Source organism: Dermochelys coriacea, chromosome 3 (assembly GCF_009764565.3).
Source record: "Dermochelys coriacea isolate rDerCor1 chromosome 3, rDerCor1.pri.v4, whole genome shotgun sequence".
In the NCBI taxonomy this organism is placed as follows: Eukaryota; Metazoa; Chordata; order Testudines; family Dermochelyidae; genus Dermochelys; species Dermochelys coriacea.
The window spans coordinates 176,787,431-176,809,329 of record NC_050070.1 but is presented as its reverse complement, the minus strand read 5'-3'; the positions used below and the strand labels follow the sequence as shown (position 1 = coordinate 176,809,329).

The window sequence follows — 21,899 nt, the reverse complement described above, 5'->3', positions numbered from 1 at the left end:
CGACCATGTGCTGGTTTGTCATCCGAGACTGTTATAACATGAAATATATAGCAGAATGCAGGTAAAACAGCAGGAGACATACAATTCTCCCCCAAAGGGTTCAGTCACAAATTCAATTAACACTTTTTTTTTTAATGAGCATCAGCATGGAAGCATGTCCTCTGGAATGGTGGCTGAAGCATGAAGGGGCATACAAATGTTTGGCATAGAGGTGGGCAGACTACGGCCCGTGGGTCACATCCGGCCTGTGGGACCCTTCTGCCCAGTCCCAGAGCTCCTGGCCTGGGAGGCTAGCGCCCAGCCCCTCCCCTGCAGCCTCAGCACGCTGTTGTTGCAGACCTGACTGGCCTGACCCGGTACTCTGCACGGTGCGGCTGTAGCACCGCCAGCCACTGGTGCTCCAGTCAGCGTGGTACGGGGACGGGGGGTTGGATAGAGGGCAGGGGAGTTCGGGGTGTGGTCAGGGATCGGTGGTGTGGATAGGCGTCGGGGCGGTCAGAGGACGGGGAACAGGGGGGTTGGATGGGTCAGGGGTCCCGGGGTGGGCAGTCAGGAACGAAAGGGGGAGGGTTGGATGGGGTGGGGGGGTCAAGGAGCAGGGGGTGGTGGACGGGGCAGGAGTCCCGGGGGGGCCGTCAGGGGATGAGAAGCTGGGGGGGTGGTCGGATAGGAGGTAGGGGCTGAGCCACCTCTGGCTCTCTGAGGAGAGACAGCTTCCCGTAACCGGCCCTCCATACAATTTTGGAAACCTGATGTGGCCCTCAGGCCAAAAAGTTTTCCCACCCCTGGTTTAGCATATCTAGCTTGTAAATACTTAGCAATACCGGCTACAAAACTGCCATGTAAACACCTGTTCTCACTTTTAGTTGACATTATAAATAAGAAGCAGGCAGCATTATCTCCAGTAAATGTAAATACATTTGGTTGTCTGTGTGATTGGTTGAACAAGAAATAGGCCTGAGTGGACTTGTAGGCGCTAAAGTTTTACATTGTTTTGTTTTTGAGTGCAGTTATGTAACAAAAAAGAAGCTACATTTGTAAGTGACACTTTCACAATAAAGAGATTGCACAACAGTACTTGTTTAAGGTGAATTGAATAAGACTATTTCTTTTATTATTTTATAATGCAAATATTTGTAATTAAAAATAATATTAATATTATTTATATTTATATTTATATAAATTTATATTCTGTGTTGTAATAGAAATCAATATATTTGAAAATGTAGAAAAGCATCCAAAAATATTTAATACATTTCAGTTGGTATTCTATTGTTTATCAGTGCAATTAATCACGATTAATTTGTTTTGAGTTAATCACGAGTTAACTGCGATTAATCGACAGCCCTAGTTGTTTTCTATGACTTTCTGTGTTTCCATTTTCATAATTTGTAAATTCTTCTTCTAGTGCTTGCTCATGTTGATTCCATTCTAGGTGTGCGTGCACCCACGTGCGCATTCGTCAGAGATTTTTGCTTTAGTAGTGGTAGCCGTAGGGTCGGCTGTGGTGCCCCCTTGAGTGCTGCGCTCATGCTTCGGTATATTAGGCGCCGCTAGCCCTACACCCTCTCAGTTCTTTCTTACCACCCGTGGTGGCTAGTTGGAGCACCTCCTCCCTGCCTACCAAGGGCTGGCGATTTCATCTCTACTGTATTCGATCCTTAGGGCCTTGTAAATAGTTTGTTTATAGTAGTTAGTGTCTAAGTAGTTGTTAAGTAGTGTAGTTAGAAGTTAGAGTCCCAAAGGACTTAGGGTATGGCTACACTTGCAGATGTAGAGCGCTTTGAATTACACAAGCCTTCGTAGAGCGCAGTAGGGAAAGCCCTGCAGTCTGTCCACACTGACAGCTTCAAGCACACTGGCATGGCCACATTTGCGGCACTTACAGTGGCATTGGGAGCGGTGCATTATGGGCAGCTATCCCAGCATTCAAGTGGCTGCAACGTGCTTTTCAAATGGGGGCGGTGGAGTGCGACAGGGAGTGTGTTGTGTGTATGTGGGGGGAGAGAGAGTGGGTTTTTGTGGGGCTGAGAGCATGTTAGCATGCTGTCTTGTAAGTTCAGACAGCAGCAGACCCCTCTCTCCCCCCCACCTCTCTCTCTCACACACACGGCATTCCACACTAATGGCTGCTTTGTCTTGGAGCAGATAAGCAGCCAGCTGTCAGAAACGGAGCTTTCAAAGGGCATTTCCACATTCCTACAGCTGATTCCAACCAGTGACAAGAGTGGCCACTTGACTTAAGGCGATTATGGGATGTTTCCAGAGGCTGATCAGAGCACAGTAAAGCAACACCTCGTTCACACTGGCGCTGTGGCGCTCCAGTGAGGGTGCAGCAAACGTTATTCCACTCACCAAGGTGGAGTACTAGCAGTGCTGTAGCCTCAGAGTCAGAGCGCTCTACGTGCCTTGCCAGTGTGGACGGGTAGTGAGCTACTGTGCCCGGGGCTCCTTTATTGCGCTGTAGCTCGCAAGTGTAGCCAAGCCCTCTGCCCCAGGTGGGGCATACCCCGGTCTCCAGGTTTTAAGCCCTGATCTGACTGTAGCAGGCCTATACCTGTTAGTGACCCCCATAGCAGCTGCTTGAAATGCCTGGGGGAATGGCATATGAAGGTCAAGTGTCGCATCTGTAAGAACTTTCGATCCAGGACCCAGAAAGAGCACGACATCCATCTGAGGGCCTTCCTCGTGGAGGCTGCTCTCTGACAGTCTTCTGAGCCTTCTCAGCTGTACTCTACCCCTAGCACTTCAGCCTCAATACATAGCGCACCCTCAGCATTGGGCAAGAAAGAAGTCCAAGAAAGACAGCTCCCTGGCGCCAAGCAAGAAAGGTCTCGGGATATTGAGCAAAGGACCCAGTTTGAGCCACCTGCCCACACCAGAGTCACATGGACGTGCCTCCCCCAAGAGGACCACTGCTCCCCAAGGGATCTGCCACTGACTCCTGGGAGCGGTAGGGGACCCAGGCTTGTGGCGGGCCTGATGACTTTCCAGGCTCTCCCAGCACCCAGAGAGCAGAGGCCTCTACCCGTGCTGTTGGTGCCGTGTGTGTTGCAGGAAGCGGCAAAGGCTCCCTACGAGGGCAAGCTAGCTGTCAAGCCTGCCCCAGCGGGCAAGTGAGCACTGCCGATCCCCAGAGCTGAGACAATGCTCCCTGTCTTCATACTGCAGATCTCCAGCTTTGCAACCCAGGTCCTCTGCAGGTCACCCTAGATCTCCGGCACCGTGATCGTGGTCTCTGCCCTCTCGACGTGGATTGCCTAGCGGGAGGCGCTGGTCATTGTATTGCCGGCACCATTCACCCTCCCGCCGCTTGTCTTTTCGGCGCAGATCCCCATCTCCTGCACCGTGGGAATGGTTTCTGCCATGGTACCGGTCCACTCACCCCCGGCACCGATCCTCTTATTCAAAAACTGGTCTCCAGTGGCAATGGTTAGCCACAAGACACAGGCATCGACAGCCACACTGTGGTCACTGGAAGGGTATTCCTCCAGCACGGAGAGGGAATTCAGCCCCTTGCCAGGGCAGGACCGGTGCGATTGGGCATCTGAGGCTGCGCTGGCCTCTGTGACGCCATCTTGGCAACATGGTCAGTGGCCAGCACAGTGGCCTTACTGTAGTGTGTGAGACATGCTTCTGATGCCAGTGCCCCCTTTGCACCATTTGTCAACTGCCGCGTCAGAGCAGCAGCTGATGGCACTGGTGACACCCAGGCTCAGTGGGCAAAGTGCACTCAGAGGTGGGGTAGAGGAATGAGTGTCCACCCCAAAACTCCCTTCCCCTCGGGCGATGTTGCTCCGGGGCCTCCCCTGGTAGTCCAGCTCTCATCCTCATCCCCAAACGAGGTGGAGGCATGGCCCTTGAGTGCCAGCCCGCCGGATGACTTCAAAGAGCACCAGGCCCTGCTTTGAGTGGTGGCCGAGAACTTGGTCCTGGAGGTAGAGGAGATGGCTGAACAGGCAGACACCATGTTCAGTGTGCTCTCGGCACCTACCCCGTGCCCGTTTTGCACTATGAGTGCATGATGGGGTCTTAAAAATAGCCAAGACCCTCTGGCAAACCCCATCATCCATCCCTCCCACCTCCAAGAGGGCTGAGAAAAAGTAATTTGTCCCAGTCAAGGGGTTCGAGTACTTATATACCCACCTGCCTCCAAGCTCTCTGGCCATTTCTGCGACCAATGAAAAGAACAAACGGGCACAGAAGTTCGACCACCAAAAATAAAGAGGCCAAGAGGCTGGACCTTTTTTGGAGGAAGGTTTATTCGATGGCCAGCCTTCAGTTCCAGCTGGCGAACTACCAGGCGCTGTTGTTCAGCTACAGCTTCAACTTATGGGATTCCTTCCTTAAGTTCAGAGTCCCTGCCTCAGGACTTGGCCGAGGAGTTTGGTACCTGATGGAGGAGGGTACTGCAGCAGCGAGGTGCTCCCTCCAAATGGTGTGGGATGTAGCCAACTTGGTGGCAAGGGTGGTTGCATTGGTGGTGGTCACAAGGCTCAGCTCCAGGCTTGTCCCAGGAAATGCAGGCCTCAATTCAAGATCTCCTGTTTGATGGGAATGGTCTCTTTGCATCAGTCTGCTCTGCAAGGCTGCATGGCCTAAAGTACACTTGGGCCACCCCTTGCTCGCTGGATCTGCAGATGCTGCAGTCGGCGAGGAAGCAGTTCCAGCTGTCGCCAAGGCCTTGGCAGCCTCGACAGGGATCTGCAAGAAGAAGGGATAGAGACACAAGCTTTCTTCAGGTTTTAAAAAATGTTTAGGAACAGCTTAGTTAAAGGTAGGCTATGTGGAGCTTACGAGATGTTCAAGGATAGAACACTCCATGCCTCCTCAGGTGGATTCTTCCTTTCCGCCCCCTCCATGGAGAAGAGTTGCATTGTGTGGTATATAAAGTTGATTTATTACAATAGCAGTCGTTAGACTATTACCTGGGCCCTTGCCTCCCCAGGCCACCCCCTTGCCTCTTAGTGGGTATGTCTACATTGCAAGAAAACACCTGTGGCTGCCCTGTGTCAGCTGACATGGGTTCACGAGGCTCTGGCTGCAGGGCTATAAAATTGCAGTGTAGATGCTCAGGCTGTGGGACCCTTTTTCTGATAGGGTCCTAGAGCCCGCATTCCAGCCCGAGACGGATGTCTACACAGCAGTTTTATAGCTCAGCAGTCCGAGCCCCAGGAACCTGAGTCAGCTGACACAGGGAAACCGCAGGTGTATTATTGCAGTATAGCCATACCCAGTGTGGCTCTCCCCTTCCTGTATGCTAATTTACTCCTTTGTGACTAGTTCCTTCAGGGGCCATGCACAGTGTGTAAACACCATGTCAGGGTAGGGATGGACTGCATAATGGACATGGAAACATCTTGTTATTTGTAAATGATGTCACCAATAATTTGTCCCTACTCCAAAACGTCTCCAAATTACTATTGTTACGGAAAGGCACTTGTCGCCACCAAGACCAACGATTAAAAAATATTTGGAGTTAATACAAACAAACAAAAATTAGGAAAATGTTCCAAAAGGAAAATTCCTCATTTTTTAAACTCTCTTAATCTCCAAAACACACCTGATTTTTCTGATGCTTTCAAGAAAAAAATGGCATCCTGTGAAATATCAGGCAATTTGCCTTAGTTTTGATAAAGCTATTGGTTCAAAAGCAGGTGTGTTAATAGATGACTAGCTTCAATGTTAATTATGTAGAGAATTGCATCTCTCTATAATATATAGAAATCACTTCACCCACCATTGAAATGCAGCCATCTCTGCTTTGAAAAGAGCACTTCTTCTACAGTCCCCAGGAATGCTACATGTCAGTTTAGGATAAAAAACGAAGAATATTGATTGTATCCATTTGAAACTGCAGTGGGATATCAAGTTTTATGGAAGTCAATGCCCTAAATACTTGTTTATAAATGTGAGAATACAGCCTTTTAAAATCTAGCTGACTCTTTCCTTGAGGTTTTTTTTTAAAAAAAAAATCTATATTTCCCTGCACTATGCAAGCAAAGACATGGACAATGTCAGCATTAAATGGCTAACTTTCAAGAGAAGCGCAGCATAATATAAGCGTCGTATTGAAAAAGAATCAGAATAACTGATAAAACTACATTTGCTACTTTTTCCCTCTTGGATGGATCTTCCTCTTGTGATCTTGGATTTCTTTTGTTTGGTATTGGTGGACATCTGATAATATGGTGTCAAAGATAACTTTTTTTTAATTGTTATGTTATATCATGTTAGGTTTTCTGTATACAAAATAGAGTTTAGTACATTAAAAGAAGCTGACAGCTGCATGATGAAGTGTGACATTTATAGTTAAGATAAAACGTATTGCAGACATATTATGTGAGATAGCTGTGATCTTAACACAGTTTGCCACTTTAACATTTCTCTCAATACAAAGTAGATAGCAGTGGTCATTTTTTTGAAATACAGGGAGTAGACCTGTGACTGACCATGAGCTATATGAATGTAAAAAATATAAAATAGTGAATTTTAAAGGAGAATTCACTTTCACATCTTGTGTTTTATTAAGCACACTTATGGTACTGCTAAACAACCACTGCTTGTCTAAATTTATCTTTATTCTCACTCAGTTCTGAGTTCCCACTTAAAAATGTAACACAGCTATCTTTAGTGAAAATGTTTTATTATTCACTTCTTATAAATTAATAAATGGATGAGTGTTCACTTAGCCAAAACACTACTACATTTGGCATTAATTGACAATCTCAATAGGTGGGTCAAGAACTGAATTTTTGTTCTATCAGCTTTTGAACTTGTTGTTAAGATTATTAAGAATGCCGTGGCAACGCTATTTTGGTGTGGGATTTGGCTTGAGCATGATAGAAAATGAGCTATTATCTCTTCCAGCAGCCTCATATCCATACAGAACAAGGGGTTGATGTGTGCCAAAACAGAGCCCTGCAACCTGCACAGAAGAGGACTGTGGGTAAATGAGGATATATGCTATACCAACCTCAGGGAGTTTATTTGGCTCTGCGAGGGTCCATAGGCACATAAATGGTATCAAAAACTGCTAACAAGCCTAAAATGATCAGCATGGACTCCATTGCTGGAATCACCTGCTGAAGTGATCTGGTCTGTGCTACCACCAGTATGCAGAAGCCAGGCCATTTTAATGACTGTGGGGTTTGTTTGTTTTTTGTCAGGGAACACAGGCAGTGTAGTGTCTTTTCTCTTCTCGTTCCTGGCTGATATGGTAAGTTTTATGAGGGCATGTTGACTGAATCTCAGACTTGACAGGGTGGAGGTGATTGTGATGGGTTGGATGAAACATCTTGAGGGTATGATACGCCTCCTGTCTTTCCTCAGTGTTGAATGGGTTCACACACCCTTTCATCAAGGTGTTTGCAATGTAGCAATGCTTTTGAATCTCTGAAATGTGAGATGAATTTTATAGTCAAATCACCTGTTTTCATGTGAGCCTAGCAAGGTGATTGTGACTGTACTTTCTGTGTCTTTATTAATTATTTATTCTCTTATGACCTTCAGACTGGATTACTGAAATGCACTCCATATGGGATTAACCTTAGGGGACACTTGGAAGCTAAAGCTGAATATTACTGTGTGTTTGCCGAGAAGAACTACAGATGCCATATTAAATCAATTTTCTGAGAAACAGTACTGGTTTCTTTCTTGTTTCTGGATGTAATTTAGGTTGTTGACCCTGATCCATTACTCTCTTCATGGTTTAGGTCCTGGTTACCTGGGAGCCTACCTCTCTGACCATGTACTGCTATTGCAACTAAAGTCATCTGAGGTTTTCTATCTGACCATCCCTAGATTTCAGTGTTTGGGGCTAGAGGTACAGCAACCTCAGAGGAGGGCTCTTGGCTCTGGAACTTCCTGTTTCCATTAGCCCATTAAAGTCGGAGTCTGTTGACCTTTAGGGCACCATGTAAGATCCATCTCACTTCTTTGATTTTTGCCTGAGGGGCTGATTTATAAAAGTGATATATAATTTAACAAGGGATGGACTTCTCCATTGTTGACACTGACATCAACTATTATTTTGTTTGTGCATAAATAATGTATGTGATTGCACAGTGTCTCTGGTTTAACCAATTTTACACTTTTTACTGTATTCCAATGCAATAATTTTTCTGCACAATCTGGAATTCAGAAATGTGACATGCATACTCCTTAGGCAAACCCATAACCAAGCTTTCAAAATGGTGTCATCTCTTATAGTAGATTTCCTTTAAATTTTATGGTTGGAATGGGCAGCTAAGCTTAGTGTTCTGGTAGTACTACTTAAAACCTGGTAAACTTCAAAATCAATAACACTACCATGTGTATGTAAAATTTCAAACAGTTTTTCCGGATAGGATTCAATTGATGTAAAAATATATTTTTTGGACTTTTTGGGGCGGCTGGGATTGTCTTGTGCTCTTCACAGGATAAAACCTTAAGTCTGGATTTTTAAGGCTGTTTTAAACTGAGCTTTTTATATTAATACTTATTTTAAGGTCTCTTTGTTTTGTTAGAATCAGAGTACCCATCTACATCATGAAGCAGTGGCACATCAAGACGGCATACAAACTCAGTTGTCGTTTTACTTTGTTTTGAAGTACAACTATTTGGGTTACTGTGAAACAGGGATTTGTCTAGTTCCTGGACCGTTGAAAATCTTGTTAGCTACACACCACAGGCATTGATTTTTTGGTGGTGGTTGTTTGGGGTGGGGGCACTGAGGAGAGGATGTATATTATGTTTGTCACAGATAAAAATGTCTATGCTGAGTGGTCCCTGACTGGCTGTGTAATATAGAAAGCAGTTGATCAAGTAGAATATTTGTTTCATCTACTGTGCTTAACCAAAGGGGGGGAAACCCTGATGAAATTAACGTTTTATAATAACGCTAAGCAACAACAGTGCTGCTGAGTCCTGGAGATAAATTGTGGCATGAGGGTTGAGAGAGAGAGAATTGCTGCTGTGAAGTAAGATTATGTAGCAGCTCTGATTGTGTGTTGGGGAACGGTAACACTAATTTAGGAATGCTTCAATTTCAGGATATTATATTTCATTTGAAGTTTTTACTGTACTGATAAAATGTCTTTCTTTGCAATCACTTTACTTTCTTATTTCTTAACAACTTAAAACCAAAATAAAGAACGTGGTGTGCTCCATTGCACCAATTTATGCAAGTAATACAGAGAAGTATGAAGATTTCTTTAGACATGGGTAGGATAGGAAAGGGCACTTACCGTTTACAGACAAGGACATCTATACTACCCCTTGTCAGAAGATATCACCATACTAAAGCTTGTCTGTACTACTTAGTGCAGTGAAGCACTAAGTTAATATTATACTTAGTGCAATGAAGCACTTTTTAATGTTGTATTTACCTTCTTAAGCAAGATCAGTGCATTTTGATTTCCATATTACAGTGCATAAAAGAAACACCCATCTTTGTCTAAGCCTGTCAGGGCTTGGGATAGGGTGTTTGACTTCATAGTTGTGTCTCCCAGTTAGCAGGAGAGTGAGCTGCCAATATGTAAATAAGCTAAAGTTACATTTTGCATTCCATACCAAGAGGGTGAGAATGTGTGTTGTGTTCTATTTGCAGATATGATATTGAAAAGGCACTGCTTTAAAGAATGATTTCTGAGGATAAAGAGTGTCTTGGAGAGCAAAAGGTCAGCTAACGCAGCTTGGCTTAGCATTGTCAAATCCCATCTGCTTGTCTTCTCTCCACAGGGCAGAATACATTGGATTATTGTACGCTCAAAGTTCAGCAAACCATTTGCACTTTCCCTTGCAAGAGAAAACCTTATAGGCTTGTTGGGACTTTGAGACTGTCATGCTACAGGGGCTAGTACCCTTGGGTGCTGTTAAAGATAGAGATGTACAGTTCAGAGCTGTCATAGTGCCCAACAAATGGAAGGTAAAGATAGGAGACAATATAATTTCTTCTGACTTTATCTTGAGGAAAGTAAAACCTTTTGATGCTTAGATGTGTGGGACATAGTGCCTTGATGTCTACTTGAGCTAATTTCTTCATTTTCTTAAAAGAGCACCACTCCCCTTCGGCTTCTGAAAAGAGGTCATTTTTCAAAAACTTTATCATACAAAAGTCTTATGGTTAAACCTTCCACAATGCTTTAGAGTGTGTAAATAGCAATGGTGGCTCACAGAGAGCAGGTGTGAGTTACACAGGTATAGAGACATAGAATAAGGGGAAATCAACTGTATATATTATAAACTATTTTGACTTAAATACACAGCATCAACTGTTTTTGGAGCGTATGAAAGTAATTATAATGCAGAACAAAATAAAATTGTATTGTATTGCCTCTTGCGTGCAAACTATATTATCAAGAAGATTTATAGAGTTTAATAATCCACTTAATTATAGTAGAATTGGAGAAAATACATGATTTCTTTTTCCATCTGAAATTTGACATGAGTTGGAGGGTCTTTGGGTAGGGAGGTTCAAGAAAGCTGCTCCAAATGTCAGGAATTCCACACTGTAGAGGGACAGAGAGGCGATCTAATCTAGATGAGCAGAGACGGAAGGTAAGGAGGTAGAGCTGCAGGTCCCTGGCATTAGCTGAAGCATGACTGTTGGAGGTTTATATAAATAAAATTGAACTTGATTCTGCAGTGAATGGGAATCCTAAGAATTGTACATACATTCTACTTCAATATTGAGCAATATGATACAGTGTTTGTTTGAAATGCCCTATAGTATTTTCATTATATGAAGAAGCTTGTAGGAATATAAGGGGTTTTTTAATTGCTATTGAATGGCTTTGTGCTTTTTAGAGGGAATGACTATTTGAGACAATATGACAAATGGATTCATTTGATCTGCAACTTTAGATACAGAGTGTTTGTTAGTCTTTACTTCCTTGTCACTGTGGATGAAATCCCATATTGTTGGGCTTTGTGCAGGCATGGTTGTGTGTGAAAGGAGATGGCAATAATTCCCAAGCCTCCAGGCATGGCTGTTGGGCTCCAGTATAGCCCCCCCCCTTAAGGTTTGCACTGGCATTATTAGCCTTTGAACAGAGGACCTTAGCTGTTTTGAGCAGCATAGTCAGGAGCCCACTTGAATGTCAGCCTGTCTGTTCTGCTCATGGTGCCTCCATAACCTCACTACTGGACTTAAAAGGAGCAGGGCCTTGCACCATTCTTCCTGGCTAGGTGAATATTGTCTTGTCTGCTTGTTGTTTGGCTCAGCATTTCCATCAATGCAAGATATTTCTGTATGTTCCTCTCATCAGCAACATGCCATGTTGTTGTAGGCTAATCTTTGTGGCCGAATGGACACTTGTATGTTTTTTGGAGTAGCAGCCGTGTTAGTCTGTATTCGCAAAAAGAAAAGAAGTACTTGTGGCACCTTAGAGACTAACAAATTTATTAGAGCATAAGCTTTCGTGAGCTACAGCTCACTTCATCGGATGCATTTGGTGGAAAAAACAGAGGAGAGATTTATATACACACACACAGAGAACATGAAACAATGGGTTTATCATACACACTGTAAGGAGAGTGATCACTTAAGATAAGCCATCACCCACAGCAGGGGGGGGGAAGGAGGAAAACCTTCCATGGTGACAAGCAGGTAGGCTAATTCCAGCAGTTAACAAGAATATCAGAGGAACAGTGGGGGGTGGGGTGGGAGGGAGAAATACCATGGGGAAATAGTTTTACTTTGTGTAATGACTCATCCATTCCCAGTCTCTATTCAAGCCTAAATTAATTGTATCCAGTTTGCAAATTAATTCCAATTCAGCAGTCTCTCGTTGGAGTCTGTTTTTGAAGCTTTTTTGTTGAAGTATAGCCACTCTTAGGTCTGTGATCGAGTGACCAGAGAGATTGAAGTGTTCTCCAACTGGTTTTTGAATGTTATAATTCTTGACGTCTGATTTGTATCCATTCATTCTTTTACGTAGAGACTGTCCAGTTTGGCCAATGTACATGGCAGAGGGGCATTGCTGGCACATGATGGCATATATCACATTGGTAGATGCGCAGGTGAACGAGCCTCTGATAGTGTGGCTGATGTGATTAGGCCCTATGATGGTATCCCCTGAATAGATATGTGGACAGAGTTGGCAACGGGCTTTGTTGCAAGGATAGGTTCCTGGGTTAGTGGTTCTGTTGTGTGGTGTGTGGTTGCTGGTGAGTATTTGCTTCAGATTGGGGGGCTGTCTGTAAGCAAGGACTGGCCTGTCTCCCAAGATCTGAGAGAGCGATGGCTCGTCCTTCAGGATAGGTTGTAGATCCTTGATGATGCGTTGGAGGGGTTTTAGTTGGGGGCTGAAGGTGATGGCTAGTGGCGTTCTGTTGTTTTCTTTGTTGGGCCTGTCCTGTAGTAGGTGACTTCTGGGTACTCTTAAGGTTTTCCTCCTTCCCCCCCCCCTGCTGTTGGTGATGGCTTATCTTAAGTGATCACTCTCCTTACAGTGTGTATGATAAACCCATTGTTTCATGTTCTCTGTGTGTGTGTATATAAATCTCTCCTCTGTTTTTTCCACCAAATGCATCCGATGAAGTGAGCTGTAGCTCACGAAAGCTTATGCTCTAATAAATTTGTTAGTCTCTAAGGTGCCACAAGTACTTCTTTTCTTTTTGTATGTTTTTTGTAATGGTGTGGTTCTCAGGTTTAAATTGAAGTGCCTGTCTTCTACCTTGTTGGCATTTGCTTCGGAGCATGCCTAGGCCTTTCTCATATCCCTGAGTGACTCAGAATTTAGTAGACCACTTCCACTGGCCCTTTCCGTTTGGGTTATGTTTTTCATGGCATAATCCCATCACACCCTTCAGTCATCTGGGAATGCTGGAAGTGGCCTTCTGCAAAAGTGCAACATTACTACAGACTGTTGCAAAACAAGCTTCCACTAGTGTGAAGGAATCATGGAAGTAGCATCCTTCTCCTCCTGCACATACCTCTCCCCCTGGAGGCTCTCTCTCTCATTTCTGTGATATTTCCAGCCCTTGCCAGCTGAATGAGCAATAGAGGCAAGGCTACTCTTGAACTTGGGTTTTATATGTGGCAGTGTGCTATGCTATTCACTGAACCCTCAAGACTACCTACTGCTTCTTAATATATAGCATAAGACACTCTGTGGTCACCTGGAAAAGATTAATATTTTATTGTTGACATCAGCTAATAACTTTCTTAAGTACAAAACATTATGAAAGTTTTACTTTTAGTAATAATGGTAATAAATTAAACCTGGGGTGATGCAATTAAAATTAATGCCAGTTTAATTGTAAAATATATACTAGCAATTTTTTTCTTTTAAGTTGCCTGTTTGAACAGATGAGGGAAGAAAAACCTTTTTGAATTAGCACCATCTAATGAGACTCTTCAAGGAATGAGTAACAATCAGTCATGTCAGGCTTCAATTAAAAAAAACCCCCAGCCAATGCTGTTTCATCCCCATCTCACCCTGAATAAAAATGGTGATATCTTATAAAATATCAATTCAGAAATGCTTAATACTCAAGCAGAGGAAGTTTGTTTATTGAATGTCTATTTCTGAGTAAAATGTTACTTTCAAATAAGTCATATTTTATTTTTCACTCTTAACTTGTGTAAGAATTTGTTTTTTATATATAAACTATATATAAGCATTTTTGTTAAAATTCTTTTTTCATTCATGATGTCTTTAGAGATTTCTGTATTGTGTTAGAAGATTGTCATTCATCATTTCATTAATCTTAAGAAAATAACAGGTTATCAGTTTGATGGAGTTAAAACTAAACTAAAATATAACTTTTTAAAACAAAAACCTGCCAGCTTGCCTCCAAAGAATTTTGGATGAGATACAGCTGTTACATATTTAAAGTTACATATTTAAAACCCACTGAGAATATATATTAGAATTCAAAACTGTGTCACAAATCCTGGCCTACTTAGAAAGAATGCTTAATGAAAAGACTACTGTACATTTTACTGTATCCCTTACTAAGAGGGTGAAATTCAGGTCAACAGGATAGAAAGCTTCTAGGACTCAGGAAACCTGAAAAATCGATCACTGACTAAACATTATTGCAGATCCTTGTGAAGAGGAACTGATCTTGAACATAATAATAAGCTTTATAAAAAAGATTTAAATATGTTAGACTGTTCCTATACCTATCATTGGGTGATATATTGGTAGTAATTACTGATGAAATTGCTGGTTGGTCTTTCAATTATCTTAGTATCTTTTAAATTGAGTTCACATTTAAAATTTTAATCTAGGTTTAAAACTAAGAAAGTTGATTTATTTTTATTTTCTTTTTGGTTACTTGGATGTTTTTGTGGTAGCATGTTTCACCAAGAACAAAATACTGAGGTTTTAAAATAAAAATACAGAATATTCTCATTTATGACAAAATTTAAGTTGAAAACAGTCATAGCCTAATAGTTTGTGGTTGCCATACGTTTATTTATGTAGGCATTTGTAAAAACCCATTGCCTTTGCATCTGGAAGCCTCATATTCTATAACAACTTAAACATATGTTCCCACTCATAGAGGATGGCCAAATCATCATAGTTATTGCCTGGGACACATTTTTAGCCCTATATAAAGACCCATGTGTTTAAAGGAATGTCATCAACCTAAAACTCCCATTTCTGGCTGAAAATGTTTTATTTCTTATTACAAGCAATGCTTATGGTCACTGAAAATTAAAGAAATCGGAGAGAAATATTTTTCTCCCTCTCGCAGTTTGTGTTCTCTTAGTGTATTTGGCAGTACTCTGTGTACAGTCAGTTTCGTGGCTTCCCCACTATAGTCAGTCAGTTTCCCTGTTGTCTGTGTGGATCTTGCACAGCAACTCAGGAAAGAAAATAATAAAAACCACAAAATAAGTAAAACCACAAAAATTGGCAAGTAGATACAGAGGCAGGTATAATGGCCATGAAAATTTTTAGTTTTTCTTTTGAAATGGACTAGATTCCTGTTGGTGTGTTTTTAAACAGGGTGCATTTATGCTACTCATTGTATGCCATCATATTCTAATTCTGGCTGGCAACAAGGGGAGGCAGGTAGCATAATTAAGGGCTCTCAATGAAGAATGTCCCACCACTGACTATTCTTGGACCTGACAGCTGAAACATCCCAGTCACTGTTAACTGCTGTAATGGAAAAATACAGCTTTCTTCTACTCTCAGAGCCAAATCCTGCAATTTTCACTCAATAGAGATTTTTCCTGAAATACTTGAAGATTTGACTGAGTAGTAGGAAGTGAAAGTTATCTCATTTCTGATCTATGGGAACAATACATATTGCTTGCGATGGCAAATATTAGCAAAAAGGAAGTTTTAGGGAATGTGAGGCCTGGATAAAAGAAGTTAAAACATTGCCTTTAATTTGGTCTAAAGATGGGAATTGTCAGAAGGTGAACTCTCCTCGTGTGTCTGTGTGTAACTGGATGATAAAGGATTATTTTAATGTCTTGTGGACATAGAGGCGAGGTGATATTATTAGCTTGAGTTATGCAAGCAGCTACTGTGTAAGCTTTTTCCCCACAGCACTGTCAGTGCACCTCAGTGGAAACTGGCAGAAATGCTAAACTATGTGGTGGTTGAATCATGTCAAATATCCAGTATGTAGTGGATTGAGACCATGAGGCTGTCGTTACATCACTGTCTTGCAAAGTGCTATAAGATATCTGAATAATAAGACAGCATTTAAACATCTATATCTTCTCTGTATCTTATCTCAGACATTCAGAGGTGAAAAGCATGTACGTTAAACCCAGTGTGCAACCTAGCCCCTCTTCTCCCCTTAAGCTCTTAAATTTTATATTGCTTTTCTGCATGGCAGCAGAATATATTACTGTAAGTTCAAATGTTGCAATGAATATTTTATTCATAACTGGCAACTTTGAAGAGGTTTTGCATCAGCCTGTATGCAGTTTGCGTGATTATATTTTCTGATGAATGAAAAACAGCACAATGTTGAAGTTACAATGCTATTCAAAATCAAAGAGTAAAAAGGTTTCATGTTTTTTTTCAAAAAGTTTTCTTCACATAGTTTTACTTCAGTTAGACCAGTGGTTCCCAAATTTTAGCAAGCCACGAACCCCTTTCACTAAAATTTCAACTCGTGAACCCCTCTCCTAAAAATGAATATTTCCATGGATTTTCTCCCTTACCTCAGCATAAATTATAAAAGCAGTGAACTTGGAAATATAAAATTTGTTTTTATGACATGCTTGTTTATTAATTATTATTTATCATTAGTGTTTTTATTACATTCTGAAAACGGCAACTGTCTTCCAAGATCTCACTTTTGTTGCTTGTATCACTTTTGATTAAGCCTGTTATAAGATAAGGCTCCTATCAGAGGTGCCAGTAGAAAAAAGTTGTGTGGGAGCACTGCCAGAAAAGTTGGGGGGCGCACAGGAAAAAAGGGGAGGAACCCGTGGGGGGGTGCACTGATGCGGGGATGGCATATGACCCTCGTCGCTCGACCATACTGGCGCCTCTGGCTCCTATGTTTCATCAAGGAGTATCAAATGGGAAACAGCATCAAGGTATTTAAGAAGCCAACTCAGAGTTCCTCCTACACAAGCATTCAGGTCTTGAGCAGTCCAGGCAAACAACGTACATTACAACAAAGCTTAAACTTGTTCTTCATAATAATTTAAAAACAACACTAGCAGCCTATTTAATTTTAAAAACAGCAAAAAATATCCACTTCCCTTTCCGTTTTGTAAAAGGTGTCTTGAAGTTTAAATCTCCTCAGGGTGATGGATATGCTTGCTTTGATCTGCTTAGGTCTTGGAAGTCCCCAAGGCTCCAGGCTGCTGGCTCCGTGCTGCCCGGGGTCCCTATGGACAGCTCTGTCCCCATTAGGAAATTTTTTCCCGAGAACCCCCCATAACATTTCATGAACCCCCAGGGGTTCACAAACCCCAGTTTGGGAACCACTGAGTTAGACTAATGTATTTTAACAATGGTATTTCAAACCTCCTGTTTGACCTGGCTGACATTTTAAGAGAAAATTTATTTTATTTTATTTTATTTTATTTTATTTTATTTTATTTTATTTTATTTTGCTGCATGGCCAACAGAGAGTGTCATTTATATTTTCTGAGCAAAAATGAAATATCCTTTAATAACTTCAGATATGGAGAATGAGTCGCCATATAAGTGTTCTAAAAATGCATGGATTTATTCACTCCTAGAATGCACACGTAAAACCGCTTCATCATTGCTGGTAATTAAACTATATTGCTTCATATTTTTTTAAAATAATGTTTGTGATTTGCTTTTGTATGGGGAATGAGACTCCCCTCCCCCAAGTGCTTCTGTTTTACCTTCTGTGGCCCTGGTGGTCCATATGGGCAGACCTTGCACCCATGGAGAGCCCTGTTGACTTTGCTCTGGTGCCAGAGTCGACACATGTGGATCAGATTCCAGGATTGGGGCCTTAAATTGCTGCCCCTCTTAAAGGATCAGTGTCATGGAAATCCATTACTCTGACATCTGTATATAGACACTTTAGACACAATTCTTGTGTTTGGGTAGGAGAGTCGGTGCATGCCACATGAGGGTGTGGGTCTTCATACACTTTTCATAGTATACCTTCTATTTTATTTCTCAGTTAGAAAAATTCTGGAGTAGAGCTGAGGATTTCATGGAGATTTTCACAATGCTGTGCGACTGTGGCATTAGGAGTTGTCCTCTCCATTTTCTTCTTCAAGCTATATAATCTATTGGTTGGTCTTTGTCCTCCACTTTTCCCATGACTCCCACAAAGGCCCCAATCCAGGAAAACACTTAAGCATCTATATAGCTTTTAAGCATGTGAATAGTTTCTTTGATTCCCATGTATGGATGTGCATAAGTGCTTTGTTGGATCAGGGCCTACCTCCAGGGCAGAAACCCTGCAAAGACATACTAGTACTGTTATCAGCCAAGCTTTTAAAAAAAGGAAAGTTCCAAGGTTTATAAAATGAGGTTAAAATTGGGTCCAGGGACAAATTTAAAAAAAAAACTCTTGTCCTTCCTCTAGCTGTGACTATCCTGTGTCCATTAGTTTATTTTATATAGGTATAATTAGATGAATGATAGACTGTGGCAAATTTTTACTCTCAGATTCTTTGCTCTCTAAAAACACACTTATGCAAATTTATTCCATATTGATTAGTTTTTCTGTGGTTAGGAAACACTTATATCGAACAGTTGTATAGAAATTGAGCAGTCTTCCTTAAACTTGACGTGTTGAAAGACTTACACTATATCGATGTGTATATAGTAGTATAAAACAGTTAAAAGTAAATCTTTTCTATTTTGCAACAAAGTCGTTCTGATTTTATTTATTTTTAGTTTTTATGCTTGGGTGAAGGTCTGCTAACTTTAAAGCCTGTTAGTGATCTGTATGTAGCACAGGCACTTCAATTGGTAATTGTATGAGTGATTATTATAGAAAAGCATTTCTTTTGTAATCTAGAGCATTTTCCCTGATTAAACTTTTGTGATTTTGACAAGAGCCTTTGAATTCATATGTGAGAGTCTTTGAATTCACAAATTCTGGGATAGAGAAGCAGGCAGATCAGATGTCACCAGTATAGAGCTTTCTAAGTCTATCCTGGAAGCTGCCATTGTCAGCTTATGTTAAAACTATAATAATAAAGGATGTGAAAAGTATTACATGACCGAGCAGTGAACTTAATGTTAACTGTACATCTTATTTTTTATCAAAGGGCGGGTGATACAAATCTTTGAAAGTGAAGTACCTGATGCACATTCAGTTGGTATATTTTGTGTCTGTGGTTTTGAGGAGTCTTCCGTAAAAGGGAAACAAGTAGGCTTTAAGTTTGCTATATTGACTTTAAGCATCATTGTGTAATAAAGTTCTTTTCAGAAACTTTATGAATTATTTGTCAGCCTAAAATAATGGTAGTTGCCATTTAAAGATGTGTGTAAAATTTTTTGTGCTCCTGTAAACTGTTAATTTGAACATTCGCATTATTCACTGTTTTTCTATTTTGCCAGAAAATGTACCATTGGGGAAAAAAAATATTAACGACCCAAATATAATTTTAAGCCATAGCTCTTGGAGTGTGTCAGATCAGCTGTGGACAGCTTCTGGCGTGGCTTATAAAAGACCCCAGCCTTCTCCTGTCCTGCCTTCCTTCTCCTCTTTTTACATCCACAGCAGGTGAAGCACCCACAGTCTCTCCGAGGGCTGCCCTTCAAACCCTCTGCCATGTGACACCACAGCTGAAATCTACTCTTGGACCTTTTTCCCACCACCCCCTTTGATCTTTGCTTCAATCATCAGTCTTCCTCCTCCTCCTTCCTGTGTCTATCAGGCTCTTTCTGTCCATACATCTTCTCTTCCTATCCTGTTACCCCATCACCCTGACCCTCATCTACCAAAAAGAGACTATGGATTTTATCCTGACCATTTGCTTGTATGTCTTCACCCCTCCCCCCACCACCTTTTGTCTGTCTAGTTTGTCACCTCTTCGGGACAAGAAGTATCGATTTCTATGTGTTTGTACAGTGCTTAGCAGAATAACCAACTGTCCCCAATTGGGGCCCTGAGACCCCATCTGAGTAAAAATAACAGTCATTATATTATAACAAATTCGTTAATTTGTCATAAAAACAAAACCCCTAGTTTGAAAATATTTTCTACGTTTATACTATTACAATCTTATTGGGTTCACAATGGAAAACAAAATATATTTGCTTCCTTATGGCAAGTACACTACAGGGTTTATTTATAACCACATATCAGGACTGATTCTCTAGTGCATTAAACTGCTTTGTGCTGCACTGGTGGTGCAGCTTAATACTAGCTTACCTGGCTCCTGAAGGATCTACTTTGCATAGAGGGAATCTTTGGTTGTTGTGACTACTATGTGAGCCACCTCTTGGCTGTTGGCTCAGGTAGCGTGTCCGGAGCATCCCTGTGACCCAGTGATCCCTGACTGTCAGACCAGCCTCTTGGTGGGGATGGAGGGAAAGGCGCTGGTCACCACTGTAAATTCAGCCTTCATGGCCTGTAGAGGGCCTCAGGTGCAGACAGGCCAGTTTACTGATCACTGCACATGATGACTGGCTGATATCCATTTAACTAACATGCTGAGTACTATTAGGTGTTTCTGTTCAGCCTTTCATTTCTTCAAATTCTCTGTGTATTATGGTTGGCCCCCTGATGAATGATTTTGATATTTTATCAGGAGGTGCTTTGCTGTGTCTTACTGGCTCATTTTCTGGTTCTGCATAGTGTAGTATCAGGAACCATTGGGTTTAGTCTTGAGAAGGAATTTTGTGCTGGTAACCCACCCAATTCCAGCCTCCCATAGGTAGGTTTTCCCTACATGCATATTTCTGCCATTCTTGAGGGCCCGGATCTGCACTTTGATATCCATGGAACATCTTGCATGTTGGTATTCCATGTCACGATTTCTGTAGCTAGGCAGGGACACCTTACCAACAAGGGATAGATCAGGGGAGCAGCTAAATCAAGCAACCTGTCTTCTCTGAGCAGTCAGGCTGGGGAGAAGAGGGAGCTTACACATTTTAACACCATTGGGCTAGACTTTTCTGTTTGCTGTGGATGGGAGGGAGCAATGCCTGCTTAGTTAGCCCAAGAGTCAGATTTTGCAAGTAGATGCCAACCCTGAGAGCTCAATATGTGAGGGGCTGGCTTCAACAACAACTCTTAGGTTCCAGCAATGGACCAGGTATCCAGGTTACATATGGATAGAGGTTGAGTTTGATAAGATCTTCCTGGGTACAATTAGTTATTTCATAAAAGTGGCAGCCAGTTTTGTCCTCTGTATATCTCTTTGATTTTTGCAGCCTGGCATTCTCAATCAAGAATCAGTACTAAATCAAATTAACTGAGATGCTAGGTAAAATTTTTGAGAGCACCAAAGCTCCAGGTTAAGCCTAATCTAATTGAAAGTCAGTGGGGCTTGGACTTTTAAGTGACTTAGGCTCTTTTGAAAATACTTTCTGTATACATGCTAATTAATACACTCTGGGTGGTTTTTAGGTTGACAGTTTTGATATTGATACCCAGTACATTTTCAAAATGATCATTTAGAATTTAATTAATAGATAATTCAACTTCAGATGTACAGGGTACAATGAGACTTTTATGTTGTGGAGAACTAATGTAATGAATCAGAGTTAAATTTTCACTTTATGAGAAATGTCTACGAACATCAATAATGTCATTTACATTTCTACAACTCAGATTCAGAAGAAATTTCAGAACTTAGTTACAGAAAACGTCATATTCTCATTTTTAGTATGAAATCATTGTAATATAAAAATAAACTTTTCATCTATGTATGTAATTATCTCAGACTAATTGAAACTGGATTCAAAAGCCAGCTAGCTAATAGGCCTATGAAAATGAACATTGAGATGCAGCGGTATGTGTTTATTTTAGGCCTTTGAATTATTAAAAATAAAAGTTCAGTAAGTATAGATTTCTGCTTATATTTCTAACAGTGAGGAAAAGAATGTGTCTTTATGATAACTTTGTGGTGCTTTCATTTGTAATAAAACATTTTATCTCAGTTAAGGCATTCACATGGATTTTTTCCAGGCAAAAAAAGAGAGATTAAATATCTACAACACTGAAAAATACCAACAAAAGTAATTATGCAGTGCTGCTCTTTACATAAAACCACAGTTGTTTTCTACTTCTATTTTTCAGTTTCCATAGCTAGACGTGTACAGGACCCATTAGCTGAGCTAGTGAAAATTGAGCCCAAGCACATTGGAGTTGGAATGTATCAGGTAAGATAATGCAGATAATTTAATCTAGTAATTCAACATGATATAGTGCAACACAAAAACACTGCTTTGTAATTAAGTGTCAACTAGTTATGTGTCTACTTTAAAAGATTTGTATGGAATTGGTGGTTTGGTATTCAATATTTATGTCGTATGGGG

The 21,899-nt window shown here is 41.4% G+C and overlaps 1 protein-coding gene across 1 annotated transcript in view; it reads left to right on the top strand.

The window, feature by feature from the left end:
• Window positions 1-21,899, top strand: part of SRBD1 (S1 RNA binding domain 1) — a 237,846-nt gene that overhangs the window by 133,302 nt on the left and 82,645 nt on the right. The window contains 1 exon segment of the mRNA XM_043511889.1: window positions 21,661-21,743. Coding sequence (XP_043367824.1) covers window positions 21,661-21,743 — 83 coding nt within the window.